The sequence below is a fragment of the Cariama cristata genome, unplaced genomic scaffold (assembly GCF_000690535.1).
Source record: "Cariama cristata isolate BGI_N322 unplaced genomic scaffold, ASM69053v1 scaffold3189, whole genome shotgun sequence".
Taxonomy (NCBI): domain Eukaryota; kingdom Metazoa; phylum Chordata; class Aves; order Cariamiformes; family Cariamidae; genus Cariama; species Cariama cristata.
Genome location: NW_009635056.1, coordinates 16283 through 40109, shown reverse-complemented (window position 1 = coordinate 40109; position 23827 = coordinate 16283). Strand labels below are relative to the sequence as shown.

The following is a 23827-nucleotide window of genomic DNA, read 5'->3' as shown; positions in this document are numbered from 1 at the left end:
TGGGCTTATATGCTGGCTCTTAGAAGGTCACCTCAGCATCAGAGGTTAATCAGAGTAGCTAGCACTGCACATAGACAATTTAGAAGCAGATGAAAATAGCCAGGTCAGTGCACCACATTAATGTAGCTATGTTATTTCTGGGAGCTGAGGTGGTATTACACAGTATTGTGCAGGGTAGATGAATCAAAGCGGTTAGATGGCAGGTCAGGTACCCCTAATGATTGTGCTGTGCTCCATACCCTTTGGTTCAATTCTAAAAGTGTTTCTCTTAAATCAAGGGAGGGTAGTTAGAGAAAGGAAAAATATTATTCTATTTCACCTGTCATGGGAGGGGAAATTAAAGAGGAGCAGGGCGTCCCAAGTTCATATCTGATTCTTTATGCTGAGCTATCAGGTGGTGCAAGGATTGGTAAAGGAAGGTGTCATTGTAGCAAATGTAGAAATCCCACAAGTTTGAATTATCTGTAGACTTGGTTTAAGAGACCATTTTCAGCTAGTTGTTGTGATACATTTTTTTTATCATACGAGCCCATATACAATTAATTTTTTTTCCCCAGTTCCCTGTTGAATTACCAGAAAAACATTTGTTTCATTACATAAAAGAAAAGTAGAATACACATTTTATAAAAATGTCAGTTCATAATATATGCAAATCTGTGTATAGATTACACCTAAGTCTTTCATGGCGAGACTCAAACTCTCAAGAGAGACTTCAGCAAAGGATGAGTAAACAAATGCTTAGATGCCTGCTGTTGTACAGGCGTTGATAGTTGTTGACATAATGACATGTTTCAATCTTACTCTGAAATACAAATAGGTGTTTCGCAGTGTTGTTCAAGTTAATGAAGTGTGCTGAAGGCTATGTCTCCAAATATTACGTATTGCTACATAATAAAGGAAAAGTAAGCTGAACTGGAGATTTATTTTTAAGAGCGTCACTGTGAAGCTCTGCTAACTTAGGTATGAGCTCTTCCAACTGTAGCTTGGTCAGTTACTGGTAGACCTGGAAACCAATCCTGATTTGGAAGTGATAACTGTTGACAAGGGCAGTGGAAGGTATTTTGTTACCTAGGGAAGCATACATCTACTGCCTTTCCTGCTTTTGTCATCTTCCAGGTCCTCTTATTTCTCTTCTCTTCTCCCAGCTTCTCTCAGACACGTGAAATGGGAAGACAGAGTTCTGGAAGGGATATCTGCTTGCTTCAAGCACACCTTTTCTTTATCTTCTCCAGCAGCTTAATAGTGAAGGTGAATAGGCCTCCTCACTGCACATCTCTGTTACCTGCTGCTGGCTCTAGTATGAACTGGAGTACTAACTACCACTATTGTACAACACTTCAGCCAGTGTGCTACTAATCTGCTGCTCTCGGTGCGGCAGATACTGTCTTTGGTCCTGCGTGCTTTTTCTGCCTTTGCTGTTTCTGGTCAAAGAAGCTATCCTTTCCATCACCAAGCAGCTGTACTATTGTCTGTTTGCAGTTAGGTGCTCACAAATGTTGGCTTGTAAAACTACATTCAGTCAAATAAGCTTTCAGGACACTCTGGAAACACTGTCTCTGTCAATGCTGTTTCCTCTTTTCATGCATCAGCACAGGAAAGCAAGTTGGGTGTTGCTGCATTGTCTGCCTAAATCACATCTCTGACCTGTTCTGACAGGGCTTTCATTACTATTGCTTTAATGACCGTAGAAATGAAGCTCCAAAAGACTGTCATGGGTGTCCCTGCCGTACAGCTTCATCTACAGTAAGATGTGAAAGTATCTGTACTAGAACTGTTTATAGGAGTTTGCAATAGTTTGCAAAGGATGTTCTTAATTTCTAGATATATATAATTTCATAATACTTTATACATCAAGCATTTATTTCTGAGGACCTTAGTTGGGTTTTGGTGGCATACCTGAGTAATGAAACGGAACTTTATGAATTAAAGCAAGCTGTGGCACATACATGTTTATTTTGTGCGTTTTACGTTTTTTTATTAGCATAGTTTGAAAAGTTCTGTTTAGCACCCAGGAGAAAAACCTTAAACAGCTCTACATTTTGTTTTTCAGTGTGCAGTGACCTGGAATTCAGGGAGGTTGCAAACAGATTGAGAGACTGGTTTAAGGCACTTCATGAAAGTGGAATTCAGAATAAGAAGACTAGGATTGTTCAAAGGCCTGAAAGAACCAGTAAGAGATTTCTACTTGTCTTATTTGATATTCTTTCTGATCCTATTCTGTACTTTTGTATTTCCATTGCTAAAACTTGCCTTATTCTCATGTACTTTAAATAAACATGTGTACGAAACCATAACTTTGTGCTTTTCTAAAGTTAATTTCTTATTTATGACTTAGTACTGATATAAGATGTTCACTTTAAACTTAAAATGTTCACGTAAAATTTGGCAGGACTCTTGCTTGTAAGAATGTATGGCAGCTACCGTTCGCAATGCTTTCATTTGTGAATGCTATCAAAATGTCTATTTGGTAGAGCTTGATAATTAACTGCTATATAAGGAGGCAAAACAGTAGAAAAAAGTAGGGATTGTCAGCAATTTTTCCATAGAGAAAAGTGAGTTGCTGAATGGCTAGTCCTGGGAAATAATGTATAGGAGCTGTAATTATGTGTGACCCATTGTTGCTAGTTGATGCCACTGTAGGTACTGGTACAGAAAACACCATGGGAAAGAAGCTTGTAAGCAAAAAGGAATTTTCAAGGCTGTACTTCAAATTAGAAATGACTCAGGAGTACCAGTGTAGTGGAAACAGTAAGGGGCATAATTTGGTTTTAACCCCCTCAAATATTTAAATAGGGTTTGGTAAAGTTTTTAAATGCAATTATCAAAGGGCTTATTTAAAATAGCAATTGAAGTGTGCAATAATAATTTCAAGAGTGATGTCCTACTGTGAAGGAGAGTCATATTAGATTTCATAAGCTGTGAAACTCTACCTTTCATTAATAAGAAAAGCAAACTATGAATTCCTCCAGAGTATGTTTCACAGAACTTGGCCACCACTGGCTGCTTACCTTAGTTCCTTCATTATTAACTTTTTAAGTGGGTTTGGGGTTTTTTTAGTTTTTGTTTGATTGCTATTTGTGGCATTTCTTTTTTCAAGAAATCAATTTATTTCATTTAATTGGAAATGTAATTTCTTTGTGTGATTTTTCATGCTAAGGAAATACGAATAATTCTGTAAAACACAGTGAATTAAAGATGATTCTGTGTTATCTGGCAATACTTCTCTTAACATTGGGAAAAAATGTTTCTGGGGTAACACAGTAGTGTCACTTTTTATTGATATTGAAAAAAACACATTTAAAAACATATATTTCCAATTTACATTCTGGTTGGTGCCCATAACTGGCATGTGATCTGCTTCTCATCCAGTAATGAAAACAACAGAAATACAAAGTTTGTGGCTCTTAAGTAAGCATTTATTGTATAGTAATAAGTAAAATGCATCGAATAATATAGCTAGTGTTAGCACTTTGCTCAGTTAAAGGTCAGCTGAAACATTGTGTAGGGTCCTGTTTCTTGCTGAATACTCACTTTGTTGAGGGTAACACGCTGAATAGGTAAGGTCAAAAATGCAGCACAGCTGTTTAGAAGCCTGGTTATCCAGTAAAAGTTCGAAAAGAAATTTGGGCAATGAAAAAAGAAGCAACTCTATAGCTATTAAGTACTAAGACATACAGAAATAAGAAGTCAGTGTTTCAAGTAATTGGGTTCTATGCTATACAGGAATGTAAAGTTCATAATTAATACTCTGAATACCTTGAAATGTAGTGCAGGCACAAAGTTCGTAAGATTGAGCAATTTTTCCCTTAGACATTTTCCTTGACCTTTTTTCCTTAAGCACACAGGTGGCATTGATAAGACCTAGTATCTATACTTGAGACAAGTATTTGTATCATGATGTATATATGGATATATTATACTCACATTTATTTTATCACTTGTTTATTTGCAAATTTTTACTTTATAATAGCAATCAAAGACTATATTTAGACTTAAGATCTAAGGTTTTAATACGTGTAACTAAAGATGCAAGAGTCTTGTGGATTTTTGGACCTTATCAAATATATTATGGGTTCCAGACTGGTTGGCTTGTTTTCAAACTTTAGTGATCACTTACTGTAATATTAGTAACACTTGTAAAATTGAGTGGTGTCTACCTAATGTTGATTTTACATCTAGTACATTCTAAATGTTCATGTTTTGACACTTCATGTACAACGCAGAAGATAATAACCATCTACTTAGATTATGTAGACCAAAGCAATTGTGAGATATGTGGTTATTTCTAGAACAGATTGTTCAACTGCATGAAGCACTTTGGTCTGTAAGCATGAGGAGCTCTTCTGCAGAAAATGTTATGCTCCCATTCTGATGAGCTTCCTCCAGGGTTTTGGAGTCTGTGGGATCTTTCCCACCTAACCTGAGCTAGTAAAGGAATCTTTGTAAGGCAGGTATAGAGATGTATTTGCCTTTAAAAGCCTTCAGAGAAAGATCTCCTCTACAAATACAATTGTTCCAATTGAGGGGGAAAAAATGGGTTTCTGGCCTACTTTTCAGGATTTCCTTTTGGAAACCTTCAAAGTAATGAAGTTCTCTCCTCTGACAGTATAAAGAATTCACACGTACTTTAGGAGGTATCTGTAATTTTAGGCTCAAGTTAGACTAGATCCTACTCTACCAGTTTTTTGAGAGACAGAAACAAGAGTTGATTTGAATGGCCAAGCATAGTCTTTTCAGGGCTCTTTTTTGTCAACAAGTGAGGAAATATCATCCCTGTGGAAAAATCTGTTTTCATTGTGCTGCTGACTTTAAATTCCCTGTGAACATGGTGCTGTCAGAAATGTTTGACTTACACTTGTAACATGGTACCAGAAATTAATCCTAAACAGCTAGAATGTTGTACAAAATATTAATTGATTACTATGCTGGTTTTAAATTATATTTTCTGTTTCAAAGAGTTATACCTCATCAACTTTAAAATAGAGGTAGTGTTGTTGTAAGAACTTTGAAAAGTTTGCTGTTTGTTATAGGAATGCTAGGACGTAAACGTGGAAGTTCAATGATAGGCTTTGTCATGTTTATTTTCTTTTTACTAAAACAAAGCAAATCAAATTGTAGAAAATAGTGACGTGTGAGACATCCCGTTTGTCCTATCTTTTCTTCTTTTCTTTTTCTCTTTAAAAAAGAGTTTTTCAACAAAACCCACAGTGTTTCACAAAAACATTTGAACAATAGCTGTTTAGTGTTTTAATACTGTGGTCAGTTACTCAAATTGCGTATATCTAATTGTGAAAAAAAATTGCTTTCAAATATAAAAGATCCTATTTGCGCAATATTTACTTGATTTTGTAAATAGCCAGTATTTACTTGATTGAATTAATTTGACAGGCTACTGCAAAAAGGCAGTCCATCTGTAGACGGAAAGTGATCGAATGAATATACAATCAGTAGTAGTTTTCTTTCATTTGTGGATTTGGGGATGCAAAAAACTGGTTTCCTTAATGCAAATGTATAGTTTTTCTGGTACGTACATTTCTGAACTTCAAAATTTCTCATTTAAAGCAGCAAAAGGTACTGCATCTCATGAGAAATGAACATGTCTGTGATTTAGAAGAAAATATTAGGTCACTATGTCCCTGTAAATACACAAAGAAACAAAAATAATGATAGCCATTCAACATGGTAATGTCCTTTCTAATACTGTTAAGAAATTCTTAGAACTGTTCTTCAAGAGCTAAGCTCTGTAGTAGTATCTCTGATGAAATCCCTCTATCTCCAAAGGCATAGTAGTTCCAAGACATGGAGCATCTTAATTTTTAAGTATACCAGGGAGTCCAACCCCTATTTTGGGGATGACTGAGAACTACACCTAGAAATAAATCTTGCAAAGAACTTCCTAAACATGTGTAACGGCCTTATACTTCGCACATGAGACTTAGTGTTCTGTAGAGGACAACAGCTACGACAAAAAGCCACCTGAATGCAGCTTCCCCTTTCAGAGTCCCTGGAGTTGTTCATTACCCTTGGGGAGTTAAAAATCTGTTTTGGCACCCTTTCCCCCCAGGCTATCCTTTATTCTTGTCACAGAGTTCCTTCCTCACTGAAAAACCATTCTGCATTTAAAAAAGCAATTTGTGACATCTTTTCTGGTTGTCTGTTTGCATTTAGAATTTTTCATATTTCAGTCTCTCTGGTGGCACTTGGGACAGGATTTATTAAAAGGCTTGGACACAGTCCTTCTGACCAAGGTAGATGTGGTGCAACCGTATAGTGCCTTGCTGGTGCTTTTCAGAGTTGTTCCAACTATTAAGTAGTCTGCATTGATCCATACAATCATTAATATTATTTCTAAACAAACCAAACAAAGGTGTTTAAGTTGTTCTCCTAAAGCCATGAATATGCTGATAACAAGTTTAAAATGTAAGGTGCCTACATGGTTGTGTTTTTACAAGAGTTACGTAATTTTGTTTAGCTAGCGCTTATTTTTTTTCCAAAACTGAATCTTACTAGTAATACAGACTAGAATATTTCAAATAATTAATAGGGTTTTATTTCCAAAATACCTTTTGTGTTCGGGTGTATTCAGATTGCATATATTTAGAAGTATCATTACTGTAAGTGCTATATAAACACTTAAATCTTGTCCTCAGGCCATTTATGGTCTAAATAGATGACACAAAGGGGAAAAGGATACTTTACCCCCATACTACAATAATACTCCCATTATTATTCCCTTGTGGATGGGGAAATAAGGAGTTGAAAAATTAAGTGAGATTTTTACATTTCTGTTTAAAGTCTTTTAAAGTATCTATTTCTGCATTAATGTTGTGTGATAAAACTCCAGGGAATTAATGCATCAAAAGCAAAGCACAAAAAATACCGTAGTCCCACAAATATTTCTGCTAACAGGCAGTCTATTTCTGAAGAATACTTGTGCGCCTTGTCATGTTAGAAGATGAAAGACCAGAGGCCAAAGGTAATAGAGAATCTTCTTATGGCTTGGGAATAATATGATTATTTGGAGTCTAATACACTAATAATTTTGAAAATAACAGAAAAATACGAGAAGTCTGAAAGAAAATTACTTATAATTGGCTTGTCTAGAACGAGCATGGTGAGATATTGTTACACTAAAATTACCAAATCCTCTTACAAACTTGCAGCAGGAAAAGACCAGTTTTGTATAGAAATGTGTAAATAAAATAAACAATTTCAGATCTCTGCTTGGAGGTTTTTACTTCATTCTGACTGTCCTAAGTTCCTTGTTGGTGAAGAGACACAGCTGACATTATGCAGAGATAAATTAATTTTCCCTGATCTTCATTGCTGCAGCATGTTTGGAAACCCTGATGTACAGACAGAACTCGTAAGCAGAACAGTAAATTTTTGCTTACTCCTGTCAGTACTCTCCCATGCAGTCATTGTATAGTTGTAAGAGATTAAAAGAATTGCAGTTTGAAACATCATTTTTGATGTCTTGAAAATGCTGACTGCCTAAGAATTTGGCTGCTTCCTGAGATTATCCCAGAAAATACCCTGTAAGTTGTAGTGCAAAGTTGTACAGGCTGGCAGCCTGAAGAATAGCTCCAGTTTGCTAAAAAGAAAAAGTTCTTCTAATGACCTTCTGCGTGTGTGAGGTTAGCGTAAGCCCAGGCGTCGGTAAAGCAAGAGTCTAGAAGAAGAAATCCAGCCTAGAAGTAATTCTGAGCAGGAATTTTAAATTAATCCATCTTTACTTAAAATTAAGACTTTGAATGAACTAAATCAGTATCGTTGACTGAAGTTTGTTTTGACTCAATCTTTTGTACAGAATTATCCTTATACACAATGAAACATATATAGATGTTTATTGCAGCATTTTGTTTTATTTCTCCCTCCTTGGGTATCTTTTACTTCTCTGTAACAGTCACTCCTATTAATAAAATGGTCAGTCTGGTGTCGCACAGAATACATCCATCGGAACTGTCAATGTGTTAGCAAACTGATAGCCTCCAGCAATAGGATTCGTCTTGATTTTATTGCTCCCCATGTCATGTGTGTCCTGTTCGCCCCCCACCCCCCGCCAAAAAAAAAAAAATTCTCTACAACACTTTCTGGCAAAGGGAAGACTTCAGGATGCAAACTTTCACGGGTGTTTAGGGGATGTGGCAGCTGTGCTTTATAGCTTTCCCTTGTACCTTTTGTTGTAAAGTGAGAGTCAGTTATCCTAGGTTTATTGTAAGATCTTTGGTACCTTCCCCATGTCTTGCCCTAGCCCAGGCTCCGCTCCTATCTCTGTAATCATAGTAAGCAGGAATATATTACAACTTCAGACAGGTGACAGAGAATGTTATACCTAATGCTGTCTCTTTCTTGGGCTAGGAGAGCCCAAGGTGAGTCTCACCTAGATCAGCAATTTATTGTGAAACCAAATACGATAGAAAGCATTCATGTCTGCTTAGTCCTCTCTTTAGTTTAGTCCTTCCTGCTCCGGTCTGTCCTCATAAACCTACATTGGGAAGGAAAAATTGTTCCTAGCTTGTGCACGGTAGGCCTTGGCTGTGAGATGCTGTTAAGTGAAGGTTTTCTGATAGTCGAAATATTAGACAAATCCATCACAAGTGAAAACCTTCTTGCTATGGAGCTTGCAGGCTGAACAAGTAAAAGCCATGGTCTGGATGGCAGTCAGGACTCTAGCAGAGTGCGTGTGTGTTTATCCACATGTATGATTTGTCAGTACTGGTATTGGAAAGAATCGTGCAGTTCACTTCTCTTGGCATATTAGGTAAACAATTTTTATATAATGCAATATGTGAGCCATATGTCTGTATGCCGTTTTGATTTCCACATAATGTCAAAAGCTATCTTCCTCAATGTACATGAGGCTTTATTACTTAGGAGCTTGATAAGCAGGCAAACAATAGTTTTACCTTGAAAAGCAGATTATATTTACTAAGAATTGAAATTCTCCCCTGAGAAATAATCAGAAACACAGCAGCATTTCTGTTGGTTCCTTTTGAGGAAATGTTTTGAATGCTAGTGTGTAAGCCATGGAGGGGGGGTGGTATATTTCTCAATAATACTTCCCTTGGGATTGTTTTGGCTGAGGAAAAGAGCTTAAGCTGGGACTTGACATTTTTCTAGACAATGTTCAGATATAGCTACATAAAAACTCATTTCATTATGGTATATGGAAATAGATTTCAAATAAGTGGTTAAAATGGGAGAAAGAGAAAACCTTCTTTTGTAATTTAGACACCTGAGCAGCAATTTTTGCTATCCTCAGTATAATGTCCTGGTACTTAATCATCAAGAATAAATTATTATCCTTCACTTACACTAATCTTCCCCCTTTAGTTTCTGCTTTTTATTTTGTGTCACAACTGTGAAAAAACGTGTAAGAACAGCATTCTAGTTGGTACTCAAAGCGCTAATACATGTAGTCTGCGATTTGGGCAATTAATTTCCTAGTTCTAGGTCACCTGGTGATTTTGTGTTTCTTAGTTCTGTGTCACCTGACCCCCTCATTTGTCAAACCATGTGAGCAGATGTTAAACGCTAGGTCTGTACTTAAGTGCTTTCCTGACTCTTTGTCAAGTATGTCATCTTCAAGAGTGACAGCTGTATTATCAATATTATAGCAGAGGAAGAAAGTCATGGCAGAGAGAAAGCACTTCTGATAATCCTCACTTCGGACAGTTCCTTAAAGTTTCTTTAAAATTGAACCAAGAATTTTACTTTACCACAATAATCTTTTAAGGGTTTATAATGTGAACGTGGAACTGAGGTGATGATCTTTATGTGGTGTAGCAGTTTTGGAGGAGGTGGACTGCTCCATTGTAGATCAAACAAAACTGCTTCTGTCTCTGTCAACATGTGCCTGGTTTACCTCTGAAGTACTTTAGCCATTTTTATTTCTTTCACCTGAACTAATATTTGACCCAGATTTCAGACATTTCTGTGCTATGCTGCAGTGACTGATGGTCGTGAAAGAGTTTGGCTTGGTGAAACAAGCCAAATGAAAACTAAGAAGAGATATGATTTTCTCTATTTAAAACACTAAAATTGTAAATACCAGAGAAGAGAAAGAACTGAAAAAACAATAAAAGCAACAACAAATATACCTGGGCTGTAAGTAAAAATACAAACTACTTCAGGAGCAAACTCTGAAAAAAGAAAGATAAACTACTTTTAAGGTAAAGCGTGATTTATTTTTGAAATTATTACATGCAACAGTTATTTAGTAGAAAGCTAGACCCCATGACCCACAGTCCTTTTTCTCCAGTATATGATGCGATTTAATAGATAGGTTGTGACAGCTTTAATATATGTAAACTTTATTTTTCAGGCTTGGAAATAACAGAAGAATATTTTTATATGTAATGTCATTGTTTGAAGTAGGTTTCTTAATTTGGATGTGCCAGTTATAATATATTTCTGTTTACTAGGAAGTGTTTATCATAAATATCAGTCTTCAGACTCTATATTTAAACTATAGTTATGTCAAACTTTAACTGGATTTCTAGAAAATATTAGAACATACTGACATTTTTCTAGTGCTTTCCTGTTGATAGCAGTGATTTCTAATAAAATCATCTATTTTTTAATGATATTGCTGACTCCAATGCAAATGTTTTAATTTCAAATTCTGTCCTTAACTAGGACAAATGTAATAGATAAAAATCCAGTGGGACATCACTATTAGACACACTTTTTAAAAAATATAAAAGCTATAGACAGAAAGAAGTGAGAAAAATTGAGGAATGGGAATAGAGAATGAACTCAATTCACAGGCTAATGCTAGTTAAGGGAATCAAGAAAAAAATAGGGATAAAATCTTCTGCAGATCTATAATATCATTCCAACTTTAATTTAGAGACGCATCAAACCTTTGAAATGTTCAGTGGTCTTTCAGTATTCTTCAGATAAATTTGGGGTTTTTTAGAGTAAAATTGGAAATGAGAGAAGTAAAATAAGCAGGTGTTTGGGGTTTTTCCCCTTTTCCTTAGAATAGTTTGTTAAATACGTAACACTAGATTCTAGTGTCCTAAAATACAGAATGCTTAATGATGTGGTCTTTTCCAGCATGGTCCAAAAATGCTAATTTAAAAGTACTTTGTGCCGAGCTTGAAAGTGATGCCTCTTTCAATAAACTTACGCTTAAAATTCCACGTGCAGATGTATTACCTACGGTTATCTGCAATGGCCCACAAGATCCACCCCTGAATACACCTTTAAAGTGGCTTTTAGCTTATATTTCCTTCTAGCTGGCATCTTACTCATTTAAATCTGTCTCCTCATGGTTGCTCTCTTTCTGCAACTTGTCCTAGTTTGGTGAGCTGGCCAGAATGCCAAATTCAGAAAAACTTGGTCAGCACAAAAATTAGTCCTCCCTTCATGCAGGTACACAAAAGGCAGGATAGGAAACAGTGGGTTTGACCCCTTTCTGAATCCAGGGTCTGGAGGAGGATCTCTAGCTAAAAGCAGGACTAGCAGAGAAAAGAGAAGTATCTGGGAAGTGTTAAGAGGCCTTCAGGAGCAGAGCCTTAGAGGTAAATAATGTTATACTGAACATTCATCCTTAGACAAAAAGTTTAAGGTGGAAAAACCTTCCAGAATTTTTCAAATTGGAAACCTGTGTTAAATCGTTTTGATATTTTTTACAGATAAAGTTGAATAACACATCTACTATATACCCTTATTCGTTTAGTTGGATCCTGTCTCTTCCTAATCCACAAAAAAATAAATTGTTTTTTCTTGACGTTTTATCAGGGGCTGGAGAGGAGGGAAGAGAGAGACTGTTGCTTGAATGCTCGGCTATGTTTTTAAATTGTGTTAAACACATCAAAAATATCATAACTATCAAATGGCTTGCTTTGTTTTTTTCTTTTTTCTTTTCTTTCTGTCAAGCAGAAATATTAATGAATGCAACAAATCAACAGGGAGCAAGAAAAAGTGAGACTGCCCTGATGAAAAGACATAGTTTAGGATTTCTGGGGAAGGGGAGTTTGTGTGGTTGTCTGACTTCCACGGGGAGTTTTTGGTTCTATCAGCTGTCTTTTGCTTTCCGAAATGGTCGTTCTACCATAGCATGGACATTTCCACATACGTATTTATCTAAGGGAAAATCTACTGATTTCTAAATCCGATTACTGGGTTATCCAAGTGGACCTGTTTTAGCAGTACAGACACACTTTTCAGATTTCTTTATTGTTTTCAGAACAACAACTAAGGCAGGCAGGCTTGCTTTTAACAGCAGTAGAAACTGGGAATTACTGTGTGCTTTCATGTCAACTTCTTCACCACTCATTTTTTCAGTGCTCAGTTTTACCTTAAAAGTTTTTAGAAGAATAGTATATAGTAGCACTAAATCTCATCCTGTCTCAGGCTATATACTCCGCTGCCTAGCCACTTGCACCATAAGCCTGTAGTATGACCCGTAGCACGTGAACAGGAAAAAACGTGTGTGTATACCATAGGCAGCTCACATCTTCTACATAGGTGAGAGACCTGGCGGTTTCTGAATTCCCCATCCATGTCCATATGCAAGTCTGCATGCCCTTTACAGATGATGGAGAAAAAACAAACATGAGGTCTGAGCTCTGGCTACAGGAGTAATTAACTCAGCCTCTTCCTGATGGCCTTTTTTCCAAGCAACAATTTTCGGAAGATGCAAGCTGTATTAGTGGGTCTGATACTAGCAGCCAGCTGCTCTTAGGATCCATCTGTTCCATAGCCTCCTCCAAGAGGTAATGTACATCAGGTAAAGATAAAATACTCTTTAACTTTCAAGGCATTGCTGAGGCTGGGGATCATATTCCTTTGTCATAGAATTGAATATATGTTATAGGAAGAAAAAAACGGACTCCAGCAAGTTACCTGGAATTTATTCCCTTCTTAGTTCTGTGAACATTGCAAACCACTTAAGCTTCACTTTCCTGATTTATAATATTACTAAAATTCCTAAACAGAATTATTTTCCAGGAAATCGCTGGAGATCATCTATTACTGTACCAAATGAGTGTGCTATAGGTATAATGTTTGACAAGAAAACTCGTATTTCTAAATGCTTTGAGGCTGATGGTGGGATCAAGTTTTTTAGCAGATTAATTTAATGATTTCTTTAAAATGAAGCTGACATGTAATTTACACGCAGTATTTCAATAGCATCTGTGTACCACTGGAGTAATTTCCATGATGCAGCATTCTTCTGGGGTGGCTGAGCTCAGCAGCTGCCGTATCTTTCCTGCTATATGATTTTTTAATTTTATTTTTTCCTTTCAGGATTTGATACCAGCATTTTGCCAATTTGCAAAGACTCCCTTGGCTGGATGTTTAACAGGCTTGATACAAACTATGACCTGTTGTTGGACCAGTCAGAACTTGGAAGCATTTACCTTGACAAGAATGAGCCATGCACCAGGGCGTTCTTCAATTCTTGTGACACATACAAGGACAGCTTGATATCTAACAATGAGTGGTGCTACTGCTTCCAAAGACAGCAAGGTAAAAGATGAGAACAACCTGCATATGTATATGACTGACCTTTTTGTAGTGCTTTATCTTTTTTTAACATATTAAGAAGATTACAGTGAACTGCAAGCTCTTAAATGTTGTACCATGAATTTGTTGAAGGTTTTTGACCTATTGTGAATAGCTAAAATGAAGTAAAAAAAACAACCAAGCAAACAACCCAAGCTAAATGGAAAGGCTTGCTAGAAATTCAAGGATTCTAAATAAAGTGCAAAACAGCGGCTAATGCTTTTACAGCAATATTGTTTCTCTTGCCAACTTCCAGTAAGTATGCAGAGGAGAGAGACCAAAATAAACAACAAAATTACTTAGATTATTTCTTTCCCAATCTACTTTGCCTACGTTATAAAATAAACTTTTTTATTGCTAAAGTAGGGCATCTTAATGTTCTATTTTGTGAGCCTATTGAAATAACTGAATGAACATTATGGATAAAGTTATTTCCAGGACCTAAACCAAATAGATTTTTACTGCCTAGATGAATCTCTTGTTAATGTCCTGATGTGATTTGGTTCAACAAATAAACATAACCTATAAGCATTATTTTCCTGAGGATCATATAGCAATTTTAGATCTACGTGAGACATCACATAAATTATATAATCAAACTAGTTGTAATGAATCAAAGCATTTACTCATTTAGTATTGGCTGAAACTGGACAGAATTGCCCCTTCATTTTTCTTACTAACATGAGGGAGATTTTCAATGGGATAAATAGCAACCAGGGTCCAAATTTCTACTGCCACTAGAAGAGGTAAGACTGATTTGATGGAAAGTTTGCAAAGTCAGTTCAGCTTTTTTGAAAATTTCAATATCAGTTTTTAGTTCTCACTTGTGCCCTTAAAACTCTCATGATATATTCCCATTAGCACTCAGTGTCTATGGTTTGACTCTGATTTCTGTGGAAATAAAGATTTTTATCATGGTACATCTGCCAGTTGTAAATCCAAACAAAAATAAAGCTGTACTTCTATAGATACATATTAAATAGAAGACTTATTTTCTTTGGTAACTTTGTAATTAAAAAGTTAACATTTAATCTTTCAAAACACCTTGTTTATTTTATGGTAGAACAATATTGTGGCTTTTATTTTTATAAGCATGTATGTACTGCTAACAAAATTAGTAAATGAAGAGTAACCCATCCCAGAAGTAAAGTAGTTCTTAAAGTAAAGAACGTAACATGTTTGGTTTGGTTATCTTTAAAATAAAAAAACCACCACTGCCATCATTTCAGCTTAATATATAAACACCCTTACTCTTCAGAGGGCAGCAAAATTCTTTTCAATTGTCAGAGAAAGTACAGCAGATAACACGCGGCCTAGCGTGGTCCAAGGTTCTTCTACCAATTGGCTCTTCTACCGATGTCATGTAATGCATGTACAGCATAACCAGGGCATTAAGAAAGCACTTCCACAGGTTAGTTTCAAGTAGTTTTGCATTCTATAACTGCGGAATACTGTTTGTCTAAAATACGTGCTCAGTGTACTGCTAGAACTGAAGGATGGTATCGTAAAGGCTGATCTAAACACCACTGAATTATATTAATGCTGCCCTGAAGGCCAGAAAGCTGGGATCCGTCTTCCAGTGACACTGATTCTCCCCGTTGGAGAATCCTGCATTATCAAGCTTTTCTTCCCTTTTTACCAGTTCCCTCACCATCTTGACCATGGTGTTGTGATAAGGTGCTGACTTAAAACAGATTAGGTAGCTTTTGGTACCACAGTGTGTTTGAGCATATAGTAAAAAAGATGTATCCTCAACACTGTAATGAGGCGAAATCTCGATTTTGGCAATACTTGCACATTAAACATGCACACCATCCCTCCAAATTAACACCGTCAACAAAATCTGTAGTCGTCGTCTTTTTTGAAGATGTAAGGAGACAAAAAAAAGCTTACAGTCATCTTTTGTCACATCTTACTATTAGCTCTTGCACAACTATCTGAGTCCTAACTCCCTTGTATATTAGTGACCCACTGAATTCTCAACTCATAATTTGCATTATTATGCTGAACCTTGTAATATATTCATGTTTGGTTGTGTTTTACTTGATTGAACAATCTGAGTAACACCTTTAACTAGCCCTTTGCTGTGAATAGCAAAGAGATGGCTAGGTATAGAAATTCAGTGGCTTCTTTCTGATGTTTACTGAAATAAGTTGATATTAACAGAATACTTCAAGCCATGTGGACAGCTCTTTGTATTCATTGAGCTTAGTAGGTGCTTTCTGGGCAGATTTACAGTTTTACAGCACTGTTGTTGATTAACAACGTTCAAAGTGAATACAAAATTTAGTCGTCAATATGTATCATACTGCAATAGAAATTCTATTGTGCTTTTTTTAAACTAGATAGTGTTTGCTTGAGTCATTGTCTGAGAAGCCTTCTTGCTCTTTGATCCTAGCCTCACAGTTCAAGGCTCTCAGGGTCAGACAAGTACTTGCAACTCTTCTTCTTTCTTCCTGCTCAAGGTCTGTCATGATGCGTTACAGTACACTAAGCCCTTTACTGCACATTGCTCACAACTTCTAGTCAATATAAGCAACTTCTTAAGAATACTTAAGTCAGATCTTTCTTGCTTAGAAAAAGATCCTCCTGTAGTACCTCTCCTGCCTTGACTAATGCTTAAACACTTATTTACCCTCAGTGGTGCTTATTGCATTTCTTTTTCTTCATCTTATTCTGCTCTAAGTGTAGTTTAGTATTTCTGAGATACTTCCAAGGCACTATAATGCATTTCTGCAGTACTTCAAAATCTGCCCTTTGCCAGTGCACTTTGCAAGTCTTCCCGTACGCTTTGGTCGCTATTGCCCCCTAGTTTCAACTACAATTCATGCAAACACTTCAGTGCCTGTCTTCAGAACTTATTTTCTTAGTTGTTTGACACTAGCTTAACACTTTAGTGCTTATCTAAATGCTGAGGCACTTGCAGTGTTGGCCTTTTTATAGGTTGAATTTCTTTCTGCCAGTACTTCATCATTATTACAGCCTTGTTTTTGTTGCATCACTGCTTCAGAGTAGGAGAGTACCCAGTTTTGCTGAGAATATTAATGCTTAGCACCTAAGTATTTCTTTACTGCAAGCCTCTGCATGGATCTATTAGTCCAGCACTCCTCTAGATGACTTTTTCTTACAGGCTCTTCTGTCTGTCAAGGCTGGAAGACATCTTTATGATTTTAAAAATAGTCCATCTTACAGAAGAACGATAATTATCGTGATTCATATTTGTTACATCAATCTTTTCAGATTGCAGGTCTTCAAATATGTTTATAGATGGTTCTAAAGGAAGATGTAACGTACCTTAACACATAATTGAGGTCTCCAGAAAGGTTTCTTGAAGTGCAGTATTGATGCTTCAAATCTCTGAAGTTCAAGCCTCAGTTGTCCAAGAACAATTCTAATACTTGCCCTCAAGCACAGGCAAGGTACAACATGGCAGCCTAATCTGCAGTGGACTATATACCAGAAGCTAGGGGCTGTGCCAAATATTATCTGCTTGATAGATGGAAAATCACTGTTCTGTAATTGAATAAGAAGGAGAATCTGTGAAAGCTGGAGGCTCACTGTCTAGGCAGCAGCTCCTTGAGACAGATCTGTTAAAAATCCTAGAGATTCTTCGTCAAATCTACCAGTTTTACTCCCATTGTTCTGTTAATGTGCCTCTTTTTGGTAAATCAAAGCTTAATTATACTAACCTTGCAGCACCTCTTGACACAACTGAATATTGGTGTCTCGAGGGCCAGTATTAATAACATGGGATACTCTGGTGTACATCAGTACTTTGAGCACTGAAGAACTGTGGATGGCTACTGTTAAGTGGTTCATAAGTCACTCGTAACAATGCAGTGATATTGTCAGAAGGACAATTCCTGCCACATGTGGATTAAGGATGAAAATGATTAGATCTCTTATTTGTGTTCAGATTATCAGAAAGACTGATGTGAGATTCATTTCTATTTCAAAGAAAGCCACCACACTGATTTTTGTAAAGGAATTTTTTCTTCTTGGGTCAAGACTCCCAAAAAGTTGTCCAGTCACACTGCTTTTTTAGTTGAAGTAAGTTCAGAAATCTAAAAGAAAGCCTTTCCAAACTCAGGACCTAACTGGAAAATAAAGAGGAAAGCATTGTTATTTGGGGAAAGAGGAAAAAGGATATGCTGTGGACCAAAAGGAATTGGTTGAACTTCTAGCCTGCCATTCTCTTTGACAGTTCTAAGCACCAGAGTGATTTAGTATTGTTAAGAGTTTTTGCTGCTTTTATCCTGAGAAGCAAAGCTTAAATGTGAATCTTGAAGACCTAGCTTCTGAGAAGAGGAGAGTTTTTGGTAAGTAACTTTCTCATATTGACTTGTTACCTTTTGGTTAGTGGTATTCCTATTTGTAATTATACCACGAAAGATTTATAGCTGTAAATGAAGATATTATTTTTTTCTTCTAGGAATAGTCCAGTATTTTTACATTTCCACATCTTGGTGCTCATATGTGCAACTCTGTGTTTCCTATTTAGGATTTTTTTCCATAGAACAAAATACCTGTATTTTTCCAAGTTGACTCGTTCTTCTCCTTCAGCGTATTTCCCATCTTCTTTGAAAGACAGAGGAAAATAGAATAGAATCATTTAGGTCGGAAAGGACCTGTAAGGTCATTGAGTCCAACCGTTAACCTAACACTGCCAGGTCCACCACAATCCTAGATCTTTCTAGTCTGTGGTACTACTTGTGTGCATAAATGACTCTCATTTTTTAGATTACCAATTAATTGGAAATACCTTTGGCTTAAGAAATAATTGATCCTCAGAATGTTGCACAGTTAAGAACTTGACTCTTTAAATATCAGCAAAGACAGAAGCCTTAGTTTTGAAAGGTAATGAGCGTCTCTGGCATAATAATGAGCATGATCATCATCAAAGCACTTCTTACAACAAGAAGTGTAAAACTTTATATAGCCTCAGGAAATACTCAAAGACTAAGTACTTAAAACCCAGTACCCACCCAATGGTGTCAAGTCGCAGAGGTTTTCAAGAGCACACACAGAAAATTACTTGGTTGTCTGGAAAGACATCTCCTGAAAATTTGTTCTGACACTAAGACTCCTGTGAACAGTATTTTAAAAGTACAGCCTACTTGTAAGGCCTTCGCTCTAAAATGAATCATTATAGATTTAGTGTGAAAACCTAGCCCACCAGAGTCAAGGCCACTCTAAACATTTATAAGCTTCTTTAAATGTATGGGATATGTAAATAGTATTTCAAATGTAAAGCCAAGAGAAATTGACAGCCTGCTGTCAGTAAGGGGTTATTATTGTCTTCCACTTTCTACTTACTAGATAAGAGCTTATGAATAATACCAACAGCCTATTGGTATAGCTAGGCCATACCAGCCAAGAGGCTCTATGTTCACCAGAAATATATTTTTGATCCCCACTTCATCTAGGCATTTGTCATCAGAGTTTGAGCATTTCCACAAGAAAGGCATCTCCATATATTATAGTCTATTCTTGCTGTTCCTGCACTCCTTTGTGCATCCTGTGCTGCTCTCAACTGGCTAAAGGGTGAGCACTCTTGTTTTCCTTCAGGAGGAATTCAGGAAAGGCTGCTTTGGACTCTCGCCACTCACGTGATTTTTACCTACTCATTGCCCTACACAGTGACTGGGTTCTGGTCTAAGTATGTGCTTCGTCAATAAACTAGGCCAGTCTTACTCATCTTTAAACTAGCTCAGAAGATTTTTTTCTGTTTGCATGGAAAAAAAGTAGTTTTGCTATATTTCAGAAGGGCGCCTTGAGTTAATTGTATGGCAAAGATGTATTCTAAATAATCCAAGTCTGCTAAAATGGAAAATGCATTTGATATTCATAAAATGTGAGATTTTAGTGAGATGTTAACAATGTATTGTCTGGGAACGGTATAAGCTAAAGACACATGTGAGTAAACTCAGCAATAGTACTGCTGATTGAGAAGGAGAAATGCATTTGTGCTAATAGTCTAACGTAGTACGCAGTATCAGTGTGCAGAGATTAGTACTTTGCTGTCTTTGATTCTTTCACTTATTCAACTGTAATATATACACATTCACGTCTTATTTCTTTCCCATTCATGTGGCATACTGTGACTTGCTTTTATAGACAGTAGAAAATTAAATTATTCAGAACTGGAGTAAACTATAAGTGAAGAATAGAAAATTGAATTTTTATACTTACTCTGCCTCTTAGAGCCATCTAAAGTTTGGCCACTGTTTTTAACTTAGTTTACTGAAATGGGGCCTTGTACCCATGGGATTCAGTCTTAAATTGTTGGAATAGAATCACAATCTTGCAAACTTCAATGGAGAAAATTCTTATTTTCTTAGTGTAGTACGTCAAATACAAAACTTGAACATGACTTCTAACAAGGACAAAAGGGGAAGAATTAAAAGAGCCATCCCATTTCTAACCCATACATGAGGCAACCTTCACAGCCACACTGATTTCGGTAGACTGATAAAATAGGGTGTGATAGAGTTACTATTTTGGTCTAGCATTCCTCAGTCCTCCAGACTAGTGACTAGGTGCTCACTTACAGCTGGGTTAACTGGGAGTGGCCTTCTGCACAAATCCATCATGGCGCTCCAATTCATCATTCTGGAGCTGTAGTAAGGTGTAGTAATTCTTTTATTTCTGAGCTTAGAACATGACTACTAATGCAGGACGCGTATGTTTCTTAATATCTATAGTTAGAGTGACCTTAGAACGTAGCAAACTGTGAAAACTTAGTCATATGCTTTCTTTCCTAGATACAGTGTAATCTGTTTAACTTTTTTTATGTCATTTTAGACCCACCTTGCCAGACAGAACTCAGCAACATTCAGAAGCAGCAAGGAGGAAAGAAGCTCCTAGGTGAGCCATAGATCATTCTTTTGAAGGTTTTATTGCTTACATAAATAACCCTAGTGAAACAGCAACATAAAATCAATATTAATCCAACAAAGATAGACCGCAGTAAATTCCAGCAACAAAATTTATGAAATTTTTGAAAGCTATTAAACTTAAGTTTTATTACCTTACCTACCAAAAGATATTACATCTGCTTTATTATCCTAATAGAAGGTACGTTTTTACAGTTATAGAGGGACAGTCTAAGGCACTCCTAAATTAGTATCTCTGCTCATCCTTTACCTGTAATATTCTTTAAGTAATTGAAATCTTTCTTGTGAATCAGTTTATACTGTATCAATATTACTGAAATGTAAAATCTTCATTTTACCGTTAGCCACTGTATAAAAGCTGCAATAAAAGGCTTGGCCCAAAGTAGTCAAAACTGTATTTCTGCTAAGGATGGTTTCTAGCAACAGCTATACATTTCAGAATGCTTTCGTATGAATGTTCTGTTCATTGTGGTTTGTCTACCTTTTACGTTTCTTTCAAAAATCTCCATTCATTCCAAATAAAAAACAGTGGATTATTCAACTTTAGGCAAGTCACTGGCTCACAAAATATGTCCCTGATTGAGTCTCTTGTAGTCTTGGTGGGGAGCCCTTTTGGCTTAGAGCTTCATTTGCCTAGGTATTTTGCATATAAATGCAAATTTAACATTCTTTTTTTACATTTGTTGTTGATAAAATTGGGGTGTTACACTGCATTTGTCTTCCGTGGTGGGGTAATTAAATATTAGTAGGTAACTAAATGAATTGTAAAATGTATATTAAATAAAAATAGCTCCTAAGCCTTGTAGCAGATAGTTAGTCCGGGAAACCTGACCCTTGTTATTCAGACTTGTTTGTACGCCACAGATTATAGAACATCCCATTCAGGGTTGGGTGCTACATTTGAGTCTTTTCTGCAGAATACGGCGAAGATCTTGACTGAGGCATTCAGGGAGTAAGGAATGTGTATCACAGGATCAATGAAAAATTTAAGGGAAGATTGGTCACTTTATTTCTTGAAATCAGTCCAAGACTGATAGGTGTTATTTTTCCTCCCACATTTGATATATTCAGTCGCTTTCTCCTTAACTGAATTTAGTAATAGTAAACCAGTCAGTGTAGAGTCTGGAATGATGACAGCAAAAGGTAGTTACTTTCGGCTATAATTGTTTTGTTGGCCAAGAGGTGATTTTTAACATTGTTATTCAATATTTATGTATCGCAGGGCAGTACATCCCCTTATGTGATGAAGATGGGTATTACAAACCAAGTCAGTGCCATGGAAGCGTAGGGCAGTGCTGGTGTGTTGACAGATATGGTAATGAGGTAACAGGATCCAGAGCAAATGGTGCGGTAGAATGCGGTAAGTTAAGACTCTTTTGTGGCATTTAGTTTAGAGGTGTTATTCCCTTTGATTACCAACCAGATTAAATTTCTTCAGTAAGAACAGATGTGGGACCCAACTATGTGGATTTTGAAACAAAAAAATAACATTATAATTTGTTATTGTTATTACTTCTTTATTTCTTGCAACTCTTGTCACTGTGTCAGCTATTAATAGACCTCATATATGTGCTTGGCATAGTGTATATAAACCCAGGGAAAATTAATTATCTAGAGCAGCATTAGACAAGCCCCAAAACGCTTGATGAAATCCCTTTGGGTAATCAGCATGCTAGTGAATTCAATTTGACTTTTTTTTCAGTTTATGTTCAAGGGAATTGCCGAAAGTTCCTAGCGCACTAAATCTTCCCTTATTTTTCCGCTCCCTGCAGCACCGTGCAACTTCTTCCAAGAATTCCCGTGTCACCTTTATTTGATGTCCCAGATATAAATAATGACAAAAAAAAAATTTCATTTTTTTAAAGAAAAGTCTTACATTACTCATTTTCCACTTCTTTTGTAACAAAAGAACATAGCCTGAAACAAAGGCTAAATTTAGCACAATACTTGACATACAAGCTCAGGCCTATTGACCATCTAATCCATGATCCTTTCTAGATAAATGGACAGTTCTAGATAGTTCAAGATAATATATCAGAATTGAACAACAGACAGTGTATATTATAGGTAGTCCTTATTGTCATCTGTAAGTTGGACTTAAATCTCTTTCAGTTGTTCCTGGCACTCATTATAGTTCTACAAATCCATAAAATTTGTCGTCTTTTGTTAACATTGAGAAATTCAACCCTATTGAGGTGGTTTTCTTTTAAGACAAAAGAATTTGCATATTATGTTTTATTTCTGTGTCACACTGTGTAGTTTAAAATAAGTAATTGTCCTGAAACTAGATATTCTTGTGTGCCTTTGTACGCTTATGTATATTATACTATAAATATGTGGTATATCTTCTGTGTCTTTTCTATAACGATCATACATTTTTTAGCTATTGATTTAGAGACTTCAGGTGATTTTGCCTCTGGCGATTTCCATGAATGGACAGATGATGAAGATGAAGAAGATGAAATAATGAATGATGAAGATGAAATTGAAGATGATGATGAAGATGAAGGAGATGATGATGTTGATGATGACGATGATCATGATGGATATATTTGATGATACTAGGGGGTCCATGAATTGTACCTTTCTAAAGTCCTCAAGATGACATTTCATAAAATCCCTTTGCTCTCCAAGATCAAAAGGATTCTAACAAACATGTATATTTTGTATGATTATTTCAAACATTGCAGCTGGAGTCATAGACTTTTTGTTTAAATAAAAAATAATTATATTATGTGCTTTTGAGTTTTTAAATGCCTTTGCGCTGAAGAAAACACATTGGAAGTCTGGCCTGAAGAAAGAAATGTTATGTGCTACTGAAAATATAAATGTGCAAAATGCACTATAAAGGTAAAGAGTCTCTTTAAAACTCTGGTGAAAAGATATTTGCCCTTACTTGGAACTGTGCATGTCCTCTTCAGAACACATACTGTAAGTTAACTTTAGTCCTGCCAGTGTTTTAGGCCCTGCGGGCTTTGCAAATTGTCCATTTAATAAATCAAAAATGTATTACAGTAGAAAAACATCGGTGCACGAGTAGGATCTCACCAGCCTTTAATTAACCAAAGGTAGGGAGAAAAATTATCAGGAGGGAAAAATAAAGCAAAGTCCTCCTTTGTGTTTGCATTTGTAGTTACTTTTTTATTAGAAAATGGCTAGGTTATTGAAAGGATTTTTCAAAAGCAGTAGCATGGAGAAGCACCAATTCTGTAATTCTAAAGTTTTCTTGTCCTTCCTTAATTTTTTTTTCTTTCATGTCGAGGTCATATAGGCTTTATCTTTATCTACTCAAACATTGCTTCACCCTTTGTTGTTTCTCTGTATTTCTCTCTAATCAGATTAGCGTAAAGTATTTTACATGGGGGAAAAAAATTTGCTGAAAATTATATTACCTTTATACATGACTGTAT

General features: G+C 36.2%; 1 protein-coding gene across 1 annotated transcript; it reads left to right on the top strand.

Moving 5' to 3' along the window:
• Window positions 1-324: 324 nt before the first annotated feature.
• On the top strand, window positions 325-23153 carry SPOCK3 (sparc/osteonectin, cwcv and kazal-like domains proteoglycan (testican) 3). The gene is made up of 6 exons (XM_009707368.1): window positions 325-409; window positions 2051-2170; window positions 13264-13485; window positions 20326-20388; window positions 21640-21777; window positions 22801-23153. Exons 1-6 carry the CDS (start codon window positions 325-327, stop codon window positions 22971-22973), a joined length of 801 nt encoding a protein of 266 aa, XP_009705670.1. The 3' UTR covers window positions 22974-23153.
• Window positions 23154-23827: the final 674 nt, after the last annotated feature.

What these genes read in the sequence shown, in the direction of transcription:
- SPOCK3 (XM_009707368.1), top strand. Translation starts at nt 325, where the DNA reads ATGGGAGGGGAAATTAAAGAGGAGCAGGGCGTCCCAAGTTCATATCTG. An exon ending in ATCAGGTGGTGCAAGGATTG is followed by an intron (nt 410 to 2,050) that starts GTAAAGGAAGGT and finishes TTTGTTTTTCAG; the next exon opens with TGTGCAGTGACCTGGAATTC. An exon ending in AGGAGGAAAGAAGCTCCTAG is followed by an intron (nt 20,389 to 21,639) that starts GTGAGCCATAGA and finishes TATGTATCGCAG; the next exon opens with GGCAGTACATCCCCTTATGT.